This window comes from Trichosurus vulpecula, chromosome 1 (assembly GCF_011100635.1).
Source record: "Trichosurus vulpecula isolate mTriVul1 chromosome 1, mTriVul1.pri, whole genome shotgun sequence".
NCBI classification, from domain to species: domain Eukaryota; kingdom Metazoa; phylum Chordata; class Mammalia; order Diprotodontia; family Phalangeridae; genus Trichosurus; species Trichosurus vulpecula.
This window is the reverse complement of record NC_050573.1, coordinates 461,433,203-461,452,183: the sequence shown is the minus strand read 5'-3', so window position 1 is coordinate 461,452,183 and position 18,981 is coordinate 461,433,203. Positions and strand designations below refer to the sequence as shown.

The window sequence follows — 18,981 nt, the reverse complement described above, 5'->3', positions numbered from 1 at the left end:
TACATTGGGCCAACTAAAATAAAGGCATTGTGAGCGTTCAAAGTACAACAATGTCATTCAATATGAAGAAAATGATTTTGCTTTTTGATCTTGTTAGTTTCTCTCTTGGGCTAAGAAGGGAAAAAATTACTTTCCTCGCTACTTGAATATTCTCTTCAAGCTGGTTGGTCCAACACTGGGAAGCACAGTAGTCCCTGTCCATTATAGAATGGTTGGAGTGGAGATATCAAATGGTTTTTATTTTGAGATAAAGAAAAGATTAAGGGGGGGTGGGGCAGTGCAAAGCCAAGATGGAGGAGTAAAAGCAGGGACTTGCTTGAGCTCTCCCCCAAATCTCTCCAAATACCTGTAGAAAATGACTCTAAACAAATTCTAGAGCAACAGAACCCACAAAATGACAGAGTGAAACAAATTTCCAGCCCAAGACAACCTGTAAGTTCAAGAGAAAAGGTCTGTTGCACCAGTCTGAGAGAAGATTCCAGTACAACCAGAAGAAAATAACAAAGTCAAAGCTCCTACATGGAAAGCCTCCAAGAAAAATATGAATTGGTTTCAGGCCATGGAAGAGCTCAAAAAGGATTTTGAAAATTAAGGAAGAGAAGTAGAGAAAAAGTGGGAAGAGAAATGAGAGTGATGCAAGAAAATCATGAAAAACAAGTCAACAGCTTGCTAAAGGAGAACTGAAAAATACTGAAGAAAATAACACCTTAAAAACAGACTAACCCAACTGGCAAAAGAGGTCCAAAAAGGCAATGAGGAGAAGAATGCCTTAAAAAGCAGAATTGGCCAAACAGAAAAGGAGGTCCAAAAGCTCACTGAAGGAAATAATTCCTTAAAAATTAGCAATGGAGCAAATGGAAGCTAATGACTCTATGAGAAATCAAGAAATTATAAAACAAAACCAAAAGAATGAAAAAATAGAAGATAATGTGAAATATCTCACTGGAAAAACAACTCACCTAGAAAACAGATCCAAGAGAGAGCATTTAAAAATTATTGGACTACTTGAAAACCATGATCAAAAAAATGAACCTAGACGTCATCTTTCATGAAACCATCAAGGAAAACTGCCCTGATATTCTACAACCAGAGGGTAAAATAGAAATTGAAAGAATATACCGATCACCTCCTGAAAGAGATCCCAAAATGAAAACTTCTAAGAGTATCGTAGCAAAATTTCCAGAGTTCCCAGGTCAAGGAGAAAATACTGAAAGCATCCAGAAAGAAGCATATGAAGTATTAGGGAAACACAATCAGGATAACACAAGATCTAGCAGCTTCTACTTTAAGGGATTGGAGGGCTCAGAATATGATATTCCAGAGGTCAAAGGAGCTAGGATCAAAACCAAGAATCACCTACCCAGTGAAACTGAGTATAATCCTTCAGGAGGAAAAATTCAATGCAATAGAGGACTTTCAAGCATTCTTGATGAAAAGATGAGAGCTGAATAGAAAATCTGACTTTCAAATACAAGACTCAAGAGAAGCATGAAAATGTAAACAGGAAACGGAAATCATAAGGGACTTCTTAATGTTGAACTGTTTACATTCCTACATGGAAAGCTGATATTTGTAACTCATGAGACCTTTCTCAGCATTAGGGCAGTTGGTAGGGTATATATATAGACAGAGGGCACAGGGTGAATATGAAGGAATGGTATCTAAAAAATAAAATCAAGGAGTGAGAGAGGAATGTACTGGGAGAAGTAGAAAGGTAGAGGTAGAATGGGGTCAATTATCTCCCATAAAAGAGGCAAAAAAAACTTTTATCATGGGGAAGCAGGGAGAGGTGAGACAGAATGAGTGAACCTTACTCTCATCAGATTTGGTTTAAAGAGGGAATAACATACACACTCAGGTATGGAAATTTATCTTACCCCACAGGGAAGGCTATAAGAGAGGGGAGATGATAGAAAGAAGGGCAAAAGGGAGGAGGAGGTAATGAGAAGCAAACACTTTTGAGGAGGGATAGGGTCAAAGGAGAGAATAGAATAAATGGGTGGTGGGATAGAATGAAGTGAAATACAGTTAGTCTTTCACAACATGACTGTTTGTGGAGGTGTTTTGCATGACTACATATGTGGCCTGTGTTGAACTGCTTGCCTTCTAGGTGGGGGTGGGGTGTGGAGGGAGGAAGGGAGAGAGTATGAAATCATAGTTTTAAGGATGAATGTTGGAGGTTGTTTTTATATGCAACTGGGAAATAAGATACACAGGCAATGGGATATAAAAATCTGTCTTGCCCTACAGGAAAATAGAAGGGAAGGTGATAATAGAAAGGAGGCGCAGTAATATAAGGGAGGGCAGATTGGGGGAAGGGGAGATCAGAATGCATGCCATCTTGGGGTGGATGGAGGGGAGAGATGGGGAAAAAATTTGGAGCTCAAAATCATGTGGAAGTGAATGTTGAAAACTAAAGATAAATTAATAAAATGTTTGCACCACATTATCACACATCCCCTTCCAATTACTTAAATAAATCTACTTTCCTAGCTTCAAAAAAAAAAAAGAAAAGAAAAGAGTAAAAAGAAGGGGCATATGATAAGTGCCCTCAATTTTTTCAGTAACGTAAAAGGTAAGGTCCTGAGCTGAAAGAGTGGGGGAGGGTAGTGTGATGAGAGATTTAAGGAGAGAAGAAAAGGATCTTTAGAACAATGAAGCAAAATTATCATTTGAGCAGTTATTAAAATATCAGTATTATATTCTGTAAGTTTTGTTACATAACCTATCTCTTCTACTCAAATAGCTAATATATAGCCTCTAACTTACCTCTAAAAGATGTTATTCCTATTTAATGCTTAAGATAAAAATCCATTTTAATACAATTTGTTCATAGACATCTATATTACACTTTAAATGTGTATTGTCCAAAAATTAATATGTAGAAAAAGAAATTTAGTTGGTACAGCAGACAGAGTGCTAGGCGTGGAGTTAGGAAAACCTGATTTCAAATCTGGCCCCAGGCACTAGCTGTGTGATCCTCCCATTTGCCTCAGTTTCTTCACCTATAAAATGGGTATAATAATCGCACCTACCTCCCAGGGTTGTCGTGAAGAGTAAATAAGATAATAATTCTACAGTTTTTAGCACAGTGCCTGGCACATAGTAAGCACTGTATAAATGCTAGTTGTTATCATCATCATCATCATCATCATTATTATTATTACTAAAATATCCATGTAGTTCTACAAGTCTTTTCTTATCCATAGCTAGGGCACTTCAATACATACATATACAAACACACATGTACACAAAGATATATATCTCTGAACATGTATTCCTAGGGAGAGCTGTGTACTTATGCATAAACATATATGTAAAATGTATACACATGCATATGTATATGTGCATATATACACACTTCTACAAAAATTAAATAAACACACATACATCTCTTCCCAGGAACACAGATTCAGATTCTTCATGAAGAAAAAAAGCTCCATACTGCCCCCTTGTGTTTTCTTTAGCACTACAAGCAAGTCCTGTTACCTCAGAATTGGCAGCTTCTTCAGGCATAGCAATAAGAGTTGACTTTGCCTCTTCTAGTATTTTTGGCATTCCATAGAACTGTCCACCAACATGGATTACGTTTAACAGTTCCAGAGTGAAATTCAAGCCCAGGAATAGAAACATCTTTAAAAGAACAATTTTTATTTTTAAAAAAAAAAAATTCCACAGTAACTGGCATAATATTTGGTTTACTACCAGGCTTTATTCTAAAAAACACTTCTATTGAACATATATTTCCTTTCTTTTTTCCGGTTTTTGTCTGTCTGAGTTATGGAACACTAGAGCATCTGACTACTTGAAGTTGAAGATCACCTAAAGGTCAACAGAAAGGTGCCTAGTGTATGTGATTAGATTGCAACACATTATAAATGAGGAAGAAAAGCTATTAAAATGTTGTAGTCAAAGAGATATATGATCAGAAAGATGGATTGGTCACATAGGAGAATAAGGGATAACCAATGATCAGCCCTGCCACCTCCCTTGGTGTCCTTCGGACCAGTGGTTTCAAACTCAAATAGAAACATTAAAAATCACAAATTAACATTATTTATGCAATACTATATTTTAATTTATTCTGTTAAGCATTTCCCAATTACATTTTAGTCGGGTGCAAGCAGCCCTTTAGCTAGGAGTAGCATACCTTTTTTCTAGACATTAAAAATATTCAAAGAATAAAATTAAAAACATTGTTCTAAAAAGGGATCAATAGGCTTCACCAGACTGCCAAAGGGGTCTAAAACATACAAAAAGTTAAGAATCCCTATTTTATACCCTCGTATCTCTTCTTAATGACTTGAAAGCCACATCCAACTTCCTTTCCTTCCCCTCAAAAATAACTAGACAATCACAACCAATTTCCTTTCCCTTCTCGACAAAATTTTACCTTTTCTTACTGCCTGAGCATTTACTTTCTCCTCTGGTCCTTCTTCTCAACCCTCTTTTCTCGTTCTTTGCCCTTTTCTCCTTCAATTCAATTTTTCATTTTCCAAATTTCTTCTCACAAGATTCAATCTCTGACCTTTTTCACTAATCCAAAGTTCTCCAAATAACCTTCACAATTTCCTTTTCCCTTCTATTCAGCTTATCACATTCTGTCACTTCTCCAGATCAGTTTTCTCCCAGAGGACCAACCCCTTCTTTTTACTGATGAGAAAACAGAAACCCAGAAAGGTAAACTGAACCCTGCAAAGTCACATAGGCAATGCTTGAGAGAGCTGGGCTTCAACCCTAGGTCTTCTGACTTCCAGTCCAGTGTGCTTTCTACTATACCATATTGCACCAGGTCCCTAAGGTCTCTTCTCTACCTCTGTGACTTTATGACTCTGGACCAACTTCTACCCACATAGCTTCAGAGATGTCTAAAAGGGCTGAAAACAAAAGAAGCTGGGGTTGTCAGTAGGGTTTGATGATGTGTGAACATCATGGGATTCCATGATTTCCCTGTAATTCTGGGGCCAAAAAGCCATGCACAGAGTTCCCTTCTCAGGACAGAGTTTGAGAGCCCAAGAAAGGCTATTCTAAAAAGCCAAGGCCCCAGTACTCAAGTCCTATGAATCTACCTTAGCACTGCACCTATTATTGTTTAAGATTAGTCTGCCTGCTCAAGTAATACCTCTACAGAAGAAAAACAGCACTCAAAAATGTCTCCTCTCAAGAAGGCTCAGCACATGTTCAAACACAAAATAAGGAAGTGTGAACGAGACAATTACCAGAGAGAGAAGCAGGTAATATGGCTTATTCCATCCAAAATCATACATACAACGAAAAGGAGAGTGGTTTCTCTGGGAGAGGATGGCTAAATTCTCTTTGTTCACCGTTTTTGTGCTATAAAAGATCAATGCTGTGTCTAACCAGACAACTACGTAAGAAACAATTTTAAATATTTTGTAGGAATTATTAGCATTGTTTTTGTTGATGACATTCATTTTTTTAAAAAAACATATCACCAAAAATATGATAGGTATTAATGGAAAAGAAAATTTTTATGGTCCTTCCCAGGGGCTCAAGGTAGATGAAGGACAAATAAAGGAAGAAAGACTGAAAAACACTCAAGGATATGTAGGGTACCAATAAAAATGAAACTCTGGGTAGGGAGTACTTTAGTCCCTAAAGGTCACTGTTACTTGTTGCCATTCTGACCTTTCTACATAATTTTTGCATAAGCTTTTCAGCCATAAGTTATGTAGAACTGATTAAAAAAAGTCATTTTTTTAAAGAGGTGACCAAAATATGGTTACAAATATATTGTAAAGACTCATGTGCAAACTTAATTACAAATAGCTTACTGACCTCTAACTTTAAAAGAATTTGTTCTGAATTGCCTCACTAAAAGAATGTCAAATTCAACAACAATTAAATCTATAGATCCTGCCTGCGTAAAAGAAGATCACTCCATTTTAAAACTGCTGAAAAAACAGAGTGGAGGAATTTACCAATACAACTAATTAATTTTATGTGGTGTTCAATGTAATTAAATCTGTCCCTTTGGAAATTACAGGAAGTCAATCATTAGCTGGGTGAGGTGACAGAACTCTAGGAATCAAGGAATCAGAGGAGTATGCTACAAACCTGATTAATTATTGGCACTGTGTCCACTTTATAATTGGTACCATCTCTGATAATCAGATGCCCCTCTGTTCTTTCAGTTACAATTGCCTGGTCTTGAGAATTGGGCAATATTCGGTACCTCACAGCTACATCTCCAAATGTTCCAGCAAGCCGAGTTACATTAATTCGGATATATCTATTGAGGCTTTGCTCAACCACTACAGATTGCCAATGGGCATACAAAGCAAATACTCCATGAGGGTCATCATTTGCAGGAACAGAGAAGCTTGTAAAGCTTTTTTCCTTATCCAGTTCTGCTCCTCCATCCACAGAAACCAGCTGTACTACATAATCCTCATCTATTTCAGGAACATCATCTGGCAGCAACTGAATATCAAAGTTGGCTTCAGTCTCCCCATCAGCAATCATGAAAAATCCCCTTGTGGCAAGGAAATCACCAATGATATCAAACTCACTGGTTAGTTCCCAATAAACCTAAAATAAGGACAATAAAAACGTTTAATCAAAATAACATTCAGTCAAAAATTTTAATTAGATGTTCCCCTACAGTGCACAGAGAATGTTAGAGATAGTAGACTGTACTTAAAAAAGAAAAATCAGAACATTTGATCACAAAAGAGGAAGACTTAATTCCTTTTTTCCCCTTAATAATTCTGTGAGTTCACATTACTGATTTATCTGAACACACTGTGGGATATTTTAAATGGAAGTTAGATTCTGCCACTACAGTTATTATTCCTGGTTGTGTATTTTTTGCTGGTAGACTTGCTGACTGTGTGGTCAATGACACAGTTTCACCACTCTGAGCCTCTGTTTTCTAATCTGTAAAATGGGATTACATAGTATTTTACTTCCCTCACAAGGTTCTTGTAGATAATGCCCTTTCTCACAAGGTGGTTGCATTTTAAAGGTATAAACTATTATCATTAATATATCAATATAATATGATAACTATTTATTAAGCTCTTACTATGAATCAGGCACTGTGCTATTGCTGGGGATAAGAAAAATAGGCAAAAAAAAAAAAACCCAAGTTCTTTGCCCTTATGGAGCTCACATTCTAGTGGGGGAGACAACCTGAAAAAAATTGTGCATAAGGCACTAGCAGTGAGGTTGGGAGAGCAAGAAGGGCCTCCTGCAAAAAGAAGGATTTGAGCCAGGTAGAAGTTGGCACAGCAGGAGGGTTACTAACTCTTTCTGACCAACCAGCTAGCTAATTTATATACCTAGAATTCTATATTCTCTTTCACCTGCTTGTTAAATAAAAACTCCTATCTGATGATGTAAGAAAGTGGAAATATAACAATTTCAAAACATAAACTTAGAAACTTCATTAATAGACCAAAATGATATGTGTACCTAGGTGGTGCTTACAGAGTAGAGAATGAAGACACTCTGGAAAATTTTGACTGGTATTCTCTGAATTCTTATGGTAAACAATCACTGGAAAATTTATATAATTGGTAATACTATGATCAGAATTTGTCTCTGAATATTTAAAACTCAACTTAAGTATGATAGTTAATCTCAACTCTTCAAAAAATAGGAAAGTTGTTCCATCATATGGTACATGACTACACCATAAGCCACTAAGTTTTTTGGGACTGAAGCCTAACATCCTAAATCAAATTGAAACACCCTAGAAAATCCAATGAAGCATAAAACTTGCTAGGATATGTTTTGCTAGACGAAAAAGTTGACTTTTTTCTAGATCAGAGCTCCTTAAAATATGGTCCAGGGACGCTGGAGACCCTTTAAGGGGGTCCATGAAGTCAAAACTATTTCCATCATAATACTAAAATGTTTTGATTTTTAATACAGTAAATACCAAGGAATTCCTCAATCATTTTTAAGCATGTAAAGGGGTCCTGAGACCAAAAATATTGAAGAACTGCTGTTCTAGATAAAATATCCATAGGTGCTGAATAGACACGTGCAAATGTTTTACCATGTCACACACTATTCTAAACACTCCAAAAGCATATATTTAGTGGAAAATGCATAGTGGAAAATGGAGAGCCTCAGGCATGCACCAGCCTCCATCCAGTGGCCTCCCAAAGTCACTGTCACCGAATAAAGTCACTGCTTTTCTTAACTAGTATAAAATAGCCCAATCATCTCAGAAAGAAAAAGTAGTTCAGTCATCCCTGGGGATTAAAAATCTGTCCTGAACTCCTAATTAGGTCAATAGGCTCTTACAGGAATCTCCCAGTGCCTCAGGCAACTCACTAAGACTATCAATTTCAGAACCTAAGAGATGTGGATTGGTATAGGGAGTTTCCTCCCTGGGATAGTCCCAACAACAAAGAAATCACAGGTCTGCACCCTTCTCCCTAATTTTTCCCTCTTAAAACTGCAGGTCAGAGTAGAATTAACTGTAAACAAAAGCCTAAAGTTTGAGGCTGGGAGGTGAATAGAATGTTTTGATGGACATATGCTGACCATCTTAAATCTTCCTCTGATGAGCAACTGTTATAACTTTGTAACCTGAGTACAGAGTGGAATATTTAGACTTCAAAAATTCCTTTCCTTGACTTGTCATTAAGAAAACATTGGACTTAGAACCAGAGATCACAGGCTCATGGAGCTAGAGTTGGAAGGGACCACAGAGGCCACATAGTTGGGCACTGGAAAGAGCTGAGTCAGAGGTTGTGGATTCAAATCCTGACTCTGATGGTTGCTACCTATCCTTTGGCCAATAACTCACTTACTCTCCCTGTGCCAAAAGACAGAGCTGGACTAGAGAGCTTCTGAGGTCCCTTTGAGGTCTAATTCTATCATAAACCAACCCTCTCACTTGAATTTTTCCTTGTTAGTGCTAAGCAGTTTTGGCTCCAGCTAGGAAAGATACTTCCTTTGCATGGAATTCAACATGTGACTGGGAAAAGACAGAAATGTGTGTGTTTAAGAGTGAATACTATTTTTTTAAAAAGTACATTTTTTTTAATTTACAGAAACACCACCATTAAGCAACCAGCACCATAACAAAATCCCAGAGTGCCTCTACTCAAAACACTTAAAATTGTGTATTCAAATGGTCTCCAGGTAATGAAAAAGAATTTCAAGAAGTCATACTAACCAAGTAACTTCAAAAGACTTCAAATATGTTTTTTTTTTTAAAAAAAGGGTCAGAAATGTTGGGGAATAGAACTGGGGAATACACTAAACTTCAGATCACTACCTTCATCCCAATGTTATTTCTGCCACTTCAGTTTCACTGAAAAATGGGATGCTGTACAGTTAATAAATACACCTCATTCTTTTTCTAGTATGCTTATTGGAAATGTTACCGTATTTAGCAAAACTCAACATGAGTGTAATGATACCGTAATATTCCCTGTAACTCCCTGAATTCGCTTGACAAAAAATGTAATACTAAGTGGTCCTTCCAAAGTCGATGGTTCTATATAATTCTTCTTGGATAAAGATTCAGGAGCAAATTGAACAATTCCATTTGGATCACCAAACTTTTGTATCTAGAAAATAAACAACAAAACAGAGTAGATTTGTACAGCTTACATAATAATTATAGTAGTGAAACAATATCAACAGGTAAAGGAACTCGCCATTCATTCATTCATTCAAAGAAAGAGATGGTGCGGGGTAGGGGGTGAGAAACATGAGGAAGACATAGTGGCTAATTAATATACTGGTCAAAGAGCCTCCAGACATCTCTGTTACATTTTCTGTCCTCTACAACAGGCAGGTGAAAATTCGAGATTCCATGATTTATAATCAAGATGCCTAATTTGACTTTTCTATAAGCCATATTTACCCCAGACAGATCATCTGCTTCAAAAGCCAACCATAACTCTACTGCCCTTCAAGATATAAGAGAGGCAATGCTCTCCAATGCCAAAGAGTAGTTTCCAAACTTGAAGTTCATGGAACACTTACATATAATTTTTCATCTACAGAAACCTATACTCCACAGTCTCTCTGATGAATATCACAAAGGATAAACTTAATATGTGTCTAATGGATCACCTCCTTCATGATGTTAATGGTTCGAACTAGAAATACCAATTAATTGTCCTTCCATAAAAGCAACTTAGGATTTGTTTATATAGGTGAAGGGGAGTTGGTTTTGGACCATCCCTCCAGCCCAGAAAGCTAAGAACAGAATAACAAGGTGTTAACCAGATGTTAAACTAAGTAGGAAGAAAGGGACCTGCCTGGTCCAGTGATCCTTTTATGAATGCCACAAATTTCTTAACTGGATTAGAAAAGGATTCTATCTATTGGCTGGGGGAGAACAGACCATAACCCTGGAGACCTTTAAATAGCTAAGCCTACCAGACCTAGAGTCATTTGGTATTGGTTATACATTTGAATCAGGCCAGGCTAGAAGCAGCCTTGTGTATGACACCCTGGAGCCTATGCCAGAAAACAGCAGTAAGGGAGAGGACTTTTTTTTCTTCACCCTCTCTTTTACTTATTCCCCAATTCCATGGCAGAGCTATTGGCCAAGGAGAAGACACCATTTCTAGCAAAGAGCAGACACAAACTCTCTAGGATGCCATTGTCAGAGAGGAACAGTCAATTGAGAATTTCAAGGAGCATGACTCCTGGCAAGAGGGAGAAGAGCTGACTGGAGATGCAAAGGACAACTTGCCCTAGCCAATGAGCATCAAGACTAGAGGGAGGTGGCTCTGCTGAGTAATTATCCCAACAGAGACCCCACACGCAGGGAAGGAGCAGCATGAGGGTTCCATAAGGCGAGAAAGGACATCAAGCCCTGCAGTACTAGAGGTATGAGTTGCTTCACCCTCAGAGTACCCTCAAAACCTGTGGGAGTAGCAGCCATCTATCCTTTGGGGACCCTGCCCATGAATACAAGTGCAACCTGAGGGAGCAGACAAGGCGGGTGCTCATGGGCATTAATTATGGAAATATATTAACCAAACTTTTAGGATAATTTAATAATAGTTCCCTTTAAATATTACATGTGTACAATTTAATTCAGTAAGTATTTAATCTAAAATGTATTCAAATTCAATTTATTAAGTATCTCCAACATAAAAGGTATGTGCTTGGCACAGAGGGAACATACAAAGATGAATAGGATATAGTACCTCAGATGCCAAATTTTCTGGAAGCTTTTAAAAGCAGTATTCAATGGCACTGTATTCAGTGGCAAATATATCCTGACAGACAAGATCTAACATGAATTACTCACCAGATTCTACCCAACAGAAAGATTAACAATGTGCCAATTTTTAAAAACTTGTCACTAACTTATCTTTTCAGTTGTACAATATTTCACTCTTTCCTGATAAACCCATTACAGCATGGTATAGGAGAGGACCTGGTTCTGTAACTTACTTACTACCTGGGTGAATATGGTCCAGTTCCAATCACCCTTCATTTTCATCATCTCTAAAACAAGGAAGTTGAACCAGATAACAATCTGTGGTCCTATGAAACCAGAATTTTACAGAAGAAGCCACAAAAGACAAACTTACTACTAGGGAGACACTTCTAGCCCTTCGGTCTAATTCAGCTTCTCCTTTCACAATGTGAAGCTCTACAATGAAGGTTTCTTGGACTTCAATGTCTCCATGGGGCAAGATGGTCAGAATTATGGTTCTCAATCCACCTTCTCCATCACCAAAAGAGAAGGATCCACTCACAGGTTCACCAATGTCACTGTTCAGTGGTGGTAAAACTTCTTGTGAATTAGGTCCTAATATGTCCCAATCAATCTGCAGGATTACAAAATTACTAATTAACAAAAAAGCAATGGAAACTTCTGTAGTGGCAATGGTTCAAAGCATGTTAATATTAATAACTTACACACAAGAAACAGCATAGGATACCAAAGGAAGGATAACATACAACCAAGAATAGAGTCATGTAGGGAGATTGAGAAGCAATGAATGGACAAATGAACAGCATATTGGTACCTCACAAAGAGTTACCAAAAGAACAAGATTAGGATTTGCAGCGAATTTGTATAGTTATTCTAAAATAGGTTTAAGGAAAAATATGGGTAAGAATCACACAAGAGAAGATGTAAAGAGGTTGTTTGTCACCTATACCCAGCAGAGACAGAGTCACACTGATGAAATCTCAGGTTTTTCTGAGTATCAAAGTAATCTGTCAGATTTGTTCACCAAGCTGTCATTTTACAGGCAGACTATAGAAATATACTAACCCAATCACCCACCATCTTTCTCTCTTTAGGTTAAATATTATTATTAATATTAGGACAGTACTTTAGTCTGAAGTCCTAGGTCCCCCCCGAATAAGAAACTCTGTCAATACTCTGTCAGTATCCTTTAACATCCTTTTCAACTCCTAACTCATTACAATAATTGAGGCTAGACAGAAATTCTGTTCTCCCTGAAGATGGAATTAAGGGTGGTGACCTTAGATGGTGTGGAGGAGACACCCTTGATTTTTCCATTTAATACCAATAATCTATTCGTCTATCCCCTGATTAAGGCAATGGTCTGATCAAAGGTAGGAAGATATCTTTGTTTAATTCAAAGTAAGTGAAGTATCTCCTGAATTCACCTTTGATCAAGGAAAAAAAATACTTAAGGGGCACTAGTTCAGAAGGGTTTAGGAAAGCATTTCTCCTAGAAGTGCAAAAAGTTGAGACCATTGTTTTGCATGAATCAAACTGTTACTTGAAATTTGATACTATGTTTTATCTTACTGTGAAATTTTGTATTTTATTTGGGACAACTATAAATTGTAATTGGAAATGCCTTGCATGTGAGAGAGATTTCTCAATGGCAGTATGCATTTCTTCCCTTTGGATTTTCTCTCTAAGCAGAGATCCTTAGAATTAGAATAATTTAAATAGTAAATTTGTCTCTGAAAGGTTTATGTACAAAATATAGAATACTGATTTTCCCCCAAAAAGGCTATTTTAGAAAAGGAACAGATATTATCTAAGGAATAGTCTCCTAAGAAATTTCTACTTCTACTTCTTTAATTTTAAATATTTTAAAATATTCATATTTATATATTTGTCTAAAATAACAATGCAATTATGTAATTACAGAATGTTCATTTTCTACTATTAACACACATTTTTCAGAATATAAAGAAAATGTTAATAAAGGCTTTCACAATTAAATACAAACTTACATAAATCATAAAATTAAATATTTTTCTTGTATTGACATATCAAAACTGGGGGTTAATGTTTATACATAGTATTGTAGCATAATGGATAAAGATTGGCCAACGAGGTAGGAAGGGAGACCTTTACTCAAAACCTGCTGTGTGAGATGGGGCAAGTTACCCTTGATCTTGCTCTGTCTGACCCAAAAGTGTTATACTTCCATGGTCATGAAATCTGAAATTTCTTTATCTGATCATAATCTGTTATCTATCATTCTACCTCTCCCTGTGCCTTGAAACTCCTAATCCTGTTCTTTGTCATCCCCGTGAGCTCTAATCTCTCCACTCTTTAATACTTTCTCAGGTCACTGCCCATTCATTGGCTACATTCTCCTCCCTTGCCAATCTTGACCCTTTGGTGAACCAGTTCGGTTCTATGCCATCCTCTTTTCCTGTGTCTCTTGCCCCCTTATCCTATTAAAAATCTTGCCCTGTCAAGCCTTCAACTATTCCCACCATCCAAAGCCTTCATCCCTACTCACGTGCAGCTAAATTGAGCTGGACAAAGTAATGAAATTGGACTGATTGGGTCAAATACAAATAATAACCTCAAGTGGACCCTCGATGCAGAAAGGGATTATATTTACACCTCTCTAATTGATTCACTATCCTGTTCACCATAGTGGCTTTTCCAAACATTTCCATCCTTCCTCAAACCCTCTCAGCTGATGACTTCACATTTCACCAAAAAAATTGAGTTTATTCACCAAGAGTTCCCTCATCTCCTTTCCTCAATTTATATCATTCAGATGCCTTTCATCACTATCTCCTCCTTTACCTCTTACGAAGAAAGGTGATGCTACTCCTTGCCACAGCAAATACCTCACATGCACAAGTGACCCTATTCCATCCTATCTTCTCTAGTAGGTTGACCTCTTTATCATTCCTAATAACTCATCAATTTTCCATCTGTCCCTGTCTACTGGCTGCTTCCCTAGTGGCTATAACACACCCATGTCTCCTTTACCTTCACAAAACTGTCACTTGATCTGTCCATTCTAACCAGCTATTATCCTACATCTATTCTTCCCTTCCATGGCTATACTCTCTGAGAAGGGTGTCTATAATAAGTGCCTCTACTTCCTTGCCTCTCCCATTTTTCGGAACTTTGGAATCTGGCTTCATTCAACTGAAACAGCTTTCTTCCAAGTTACTAATGATCTCTTCATTGCCAATCTAAAGGCCTTTTCTCGGTTCTCCTCTGTTTTTATCTCTTTGTAGCCTTTGACACTGTTAATCATCCTTTTCTCATTGATAATAATGTAACAATAGCTAGCACTTATAACACTTCAACGTACGCAAAGTACTTTACTTATGATACCTCATTTTATTCTCACGACCACCCTAGAAATAGGTGCTATTATTATTATATCCATTTTACAGATAGAGGAATGGAAGCTGAGTGACATTAAATGGCTTGCCTAGGGTCACACAGGTAATAAGTGTCTGAGGTCAGATTTGAGCCCCAGTCATTTGGATTCCAAGTCCAATGCCCTAACCACTCTATCACCTTTCTACTGCTTCTCTCTAGCTTTTTGTGACACTGCTCTCTCCTGCTTCTCCACCTACCTGTATGATCTCTCTTTCTCTGTCTCCTTTGCTAGATCTTCATCTAGGTCATGCCCAATAATTGTGAATGTCTCCCAAGGCTCTATCCTGGGCCCTCTTCTCCTGCTATACGATTTTGTTTGGTGATCTCATCAGTTGCCCTGGATTCATGTATCAACTCTATTAAGATGATTCTCAGATCTATTTATCAAGCCTAACTTCTCTCCTGATCTCAAGTCTTGAATCTCCAAATGCCTATAGGACATCTTAAACTAGATATCTCACTGGCATCTTAAACTCAATATGTTCAAAACAGAACTAATTGTCCTTCCCCACTCCCAAACCCTTCTCTCTTCCTAACTTCTCTACTGTCAAGAGCACCACCATGCTCCCAGTCACCAAGGCTCAATGTGTCATCTGTGGCTCTTTCTTCTCTCTCACCCCCTCATATGCAATCAGTGGTTAAGTCCTTTGATTTTTATCCCTGTCACATCTCACCTACACACTCATTCTCTCCTCTGACACTGGAACCACCTGGTGGAGACCCTCATTACCCCATGCCTACATTATTGCAACAACCTGGTCTCCCTGCCTCAAGTTTTTTCCCACTCCAGTTCATCCTCCATTCGGCTCAAATTTATCTTCCTAAAACTGCAGGTCTGACCATGTCATCCCCATTCACTAAATTCCAACGCTCCCTACTACTCCATGATCAAATATAAAATCCTGTTTTTGTTCTTACCAACCTAGATCCTTCCTACATTTCTAGTCTTCTTACACCTTACTCCCCATCCACATAACTATGCTCCAATGACACTGGCCTCCTGTGGTTCCTCAAACAAAGCATGCTAGCTCCAGACTTCGAGCACTTTCACTGGATGTCCCCCATGCATGTCCTCCTTTCTCAACTCCATCTCCTACTTCCCTCCTACTTTCCACAAGAAGCTTTTCTGCTCCCTCCATGCCACTACTTTTCCTTTGTTCATTATCTCCAATATATCTTATATATAGTTTGTTTGTAAATAGTTGTTTGTATATTGTTTCCTCCATTAGATGGAACTCCTTTTTTTCTTTCCTAGTATCCCCAATTCTCAGCATAGTGCCTGGTACGCAGTAGGTGCTATTAAATTCTTTTCATTGATGACATAAACTCTTGATTTCCTAGCCAACTTTCTAAGATTAAGTTTCTAAATTCAGCTCTGCCAATCTGTATTGGAACCTCTTACCAGGAATTCTGTATTCCAATGAAATCACATCTGATTCAAAAAACATAAACACATTGTTCACTAGGTTATTAAAGGGCAAGAAAGAGAAGACAGTAATAACATCAAAACACACAACAAAAATATTTCATATAGCACAATTTTTAAAGATCTACCAAGCAAGACAGTAATATTGTGTATACATTTCTCACCTTTGAACCATCTTATTCTATAAGACAACCAAAGTGTCCTTCCTTCTGAAGATCCTTAAAGAAACATAATATAAAATGAACTCAGCTTGCCAAGTGCTGTTTATGGGAAATAATCCTTGACTTCATCATAATCTGTACAGAGCTGTCAAACTCCCTAAAATTTAATCTTCTAAATCATAACAAGCAAGAATCCCCAGACGAGCCCTTTTTCTCTTTGGCGCCTCCACCTCCAGGTTTTGGAAGGGAAAACTCTACCTTAATCTCTCCTAAGAGTCCTCCAGTCCTCTGCAGCACCAAGGACAAAATCAGAGTTGAACTGGGGTTAGCAACAGTAATTTTGCTTTGGTTGAGAAATCGCACAAGTCCATAGGGTGCATCACTCTGAGCAATAGTGATTCGGCTCACTAGGTGGCGCCCAAGCACTGCTCCTCCAGTAGCTCCCGTCAGCAGGATTTCAAACTGCTCCTCAAATTCACTGTATGGCAAGAAGGAGCAATTCTCTGAGTCTAAACATATTAAAATGCTGCTAAAATCCAAATAACTAGTCATTTTCCAAATTGGTCATACATATTCAATGCACAGCACACACACCAAGTAGTAAAAAGAGGGTGCTCATCTAAAAGCCTGAATTATCAACATCAACATTAATGCCTAGGAATTGGTATTAGCGTTTTCCTCCTCTGTTTTTAATTGCTTGGTGCACTAAGACAGTGAATTGGAAGGGGTTGTTTCCATATTCTGATCAGACTTCTAAAAGTCTGAAAGGAAAAAAAAAGCACACACATAGTGATTTCCTCTAATTCTAGGAAAGTGATACATGCAACTCCTATTGCATCTTTTTCAACTCAATTTAAGTGACATTTTCCATTTCCCGGCATGTAACAAATTGTTTCTCAGTGAGTGAATGTGTTTTCCACAATTTTGTTTTAAAACAAGGGGCCCATTTGACATACATTCCTCTCTGATGAAGAAGTAGTTTGGGGGGGGGGGATGTTATAGCTATCATCAAAAAGGATTAGGCTGAATGAGGAACAATGGGTAGAAGTTACAAAGACAAAATTTAGGCCTGAGATCAAGACAAACTATCTAAATAATTAGAGCACTCCAAAAGTGAAATGGGCTGCTTCAAGAGGTAATGGATTGATTCTTCCTCACTGTAAGTCTTGAAACAAAGGCTTCTGCAAGAAGCCCATCTGAATCTTCCTTAATGCAAGTGACTTCCCTTCGTCGACTATTTCCAATTTATCCTGCATAGATCCTGTTTTGTACAGTCATTCATTTGTTGTCTCCTCCATTAATCTGTGAGCTCCTTGAGAGCAGGGACTCTTTTTATCATCAATGCTTAGCACAGTGGCTGGCACACAGTAGTCACTTAATAAACGATTGCTGGCTACTTGCTATTTTGTGGAGGAAATTCTTGTCAGATATTAGGTAGACAAGATGGACACTAAGACTTTTTCCAACTCTAAAATTCAGTGAGTTCTGTGCTAGACACTACACAGGATTCTCATATATTCATTATTAAACATTTGATAATGAAAGTAATGAAATCATCAACTCTATTACCTTTCATCATCATCTATGATAGAGACATTTATAAAACTTAGGTTATCTCCATGGCGAAAGATGACCGAGTTACCATGAACATTGTAATCCACACCAAGGAGGGCAGAAATGCTTTGAGAGACAAAATCAGCTGTCACATTGCCATATGTGCCATGCAGCCTCACTACTGGAATCATGATCATCCCAATGTCTTCTTCCACTGTAACAAGAATGCAGAGTTAGTAGTAAACACACTTTATCAGAAGCCGCCCAAAGGGAAATCATTAATTTCTTCTTTTTGCAATTAAGGAAGGTGAAGATGAAGACTTAACTGAAGTTTTTAATTATTCTAATAACTATATGCCACAGAATCTACATTAAACTTCAATTATCTAGAAGTCATTATTAATGTGAAAAGAGATGCCAATGAATGACAGATCTCATATGATTTATATTTTTAGTTGAAAAAAATATTATTTGGCTGAAATAGTGTTTAGCAGCAAACATCCACAAGATAGTGATGTTTTCCCACAAAATGATCAAAAGGTCATAGATTTAGAGTTAGAAAAGTTCTCAGAGGCAATTCCCTCCACTAAGCAGATCAACACTTCCCATGAAATTAGAGAGTTGCTTAGAGCAATAAGAAAGCAAATGACTTGCCCAGGCTCATACAGCCAGGACTTGAACCCAGGTCATCTTGACTTCAGCGCTGATTCTTTGCACTAATATTACAATGACTCTTACTAAAGTGGTTACCAATACAGAAATAAAATATTGCTTTGAATGTTCCCAAAAATCATTATGAATTGAAGCCAATGAAAATTGTTATTTTATTGACAGTAAGAAAATAAATGAGGGGCAGTCTGTCATCGTGGCTAAGAGACAGCTCTCTGCGCTTAGAGTCAGGAAGACCTGGGTTTATGTCCCATCCCTAACACACTCTAGTTGTGTGACTCTGGACAAGTCACTTAATTGCTCAATGTCCCAAGCAACTCTCCAAGATTAGAAGTTGTAAAGAAGGTAGAAGTGGGGGGTGGGAATCCAACATGGAAAAGGTTTCTGCTGTCTTTGAGTTTACTTCAATAATAAATGGATCTATGATCTTAATTTAGATATACCTTCATCCAGCACAGATCACAACTTATCCATACCTTCTCATGCTGTTTGATTCTTACCCATGTCCTTCTAGAAATCCCCCATAGAGGAAGGATGCACCCCATGTGCTGGAGGCCTTTCATCTGTTATCCCTCAGTCCTTCT

At 37.7% G+C, this 18,981-nt stretch overlaps 1 protein-coding gene across 1 annotated transcript in view; it reads right to left on the bottom strand.

The window, feature by feature from the left end:
• The window catches only part of ADGRV1 (adhesion G protein-coupled receptor V1), a 727,941-nt gene that overhangs the window by 509,744 nt on the left and 199,216 nt on the right, over nt 1-18,981 (bottom strand). Inside the window, exons 66-71 of the mRNA XM_036763404.1 lie at nt 17,744-17,942; nt 16,433-16,652; nt 11,544-11,783; nt 9,405-9,554; nt 6,079-6,552; nt 3,490-3,633 (exon numbers count right to left, since the gene is read on the bottom strand). Coding sequence (XP_036619299.1) covers nt 3,490-3,633; nt 6,079-6,552; nt 9,405-9,554; nt 11,544-11,783; nt 16,433-16,652; nt 17,744-17,942 — 1,427 coding nt within the window. The remainder of the gene's footprint in view (nt 1-3,489; nt 3,634-6,078; nt 6,553-9,404; nt 9,555-11,543; nt 11,784-16,432; nt 16,653-17,743; nt 17,943-18,981) is intronic.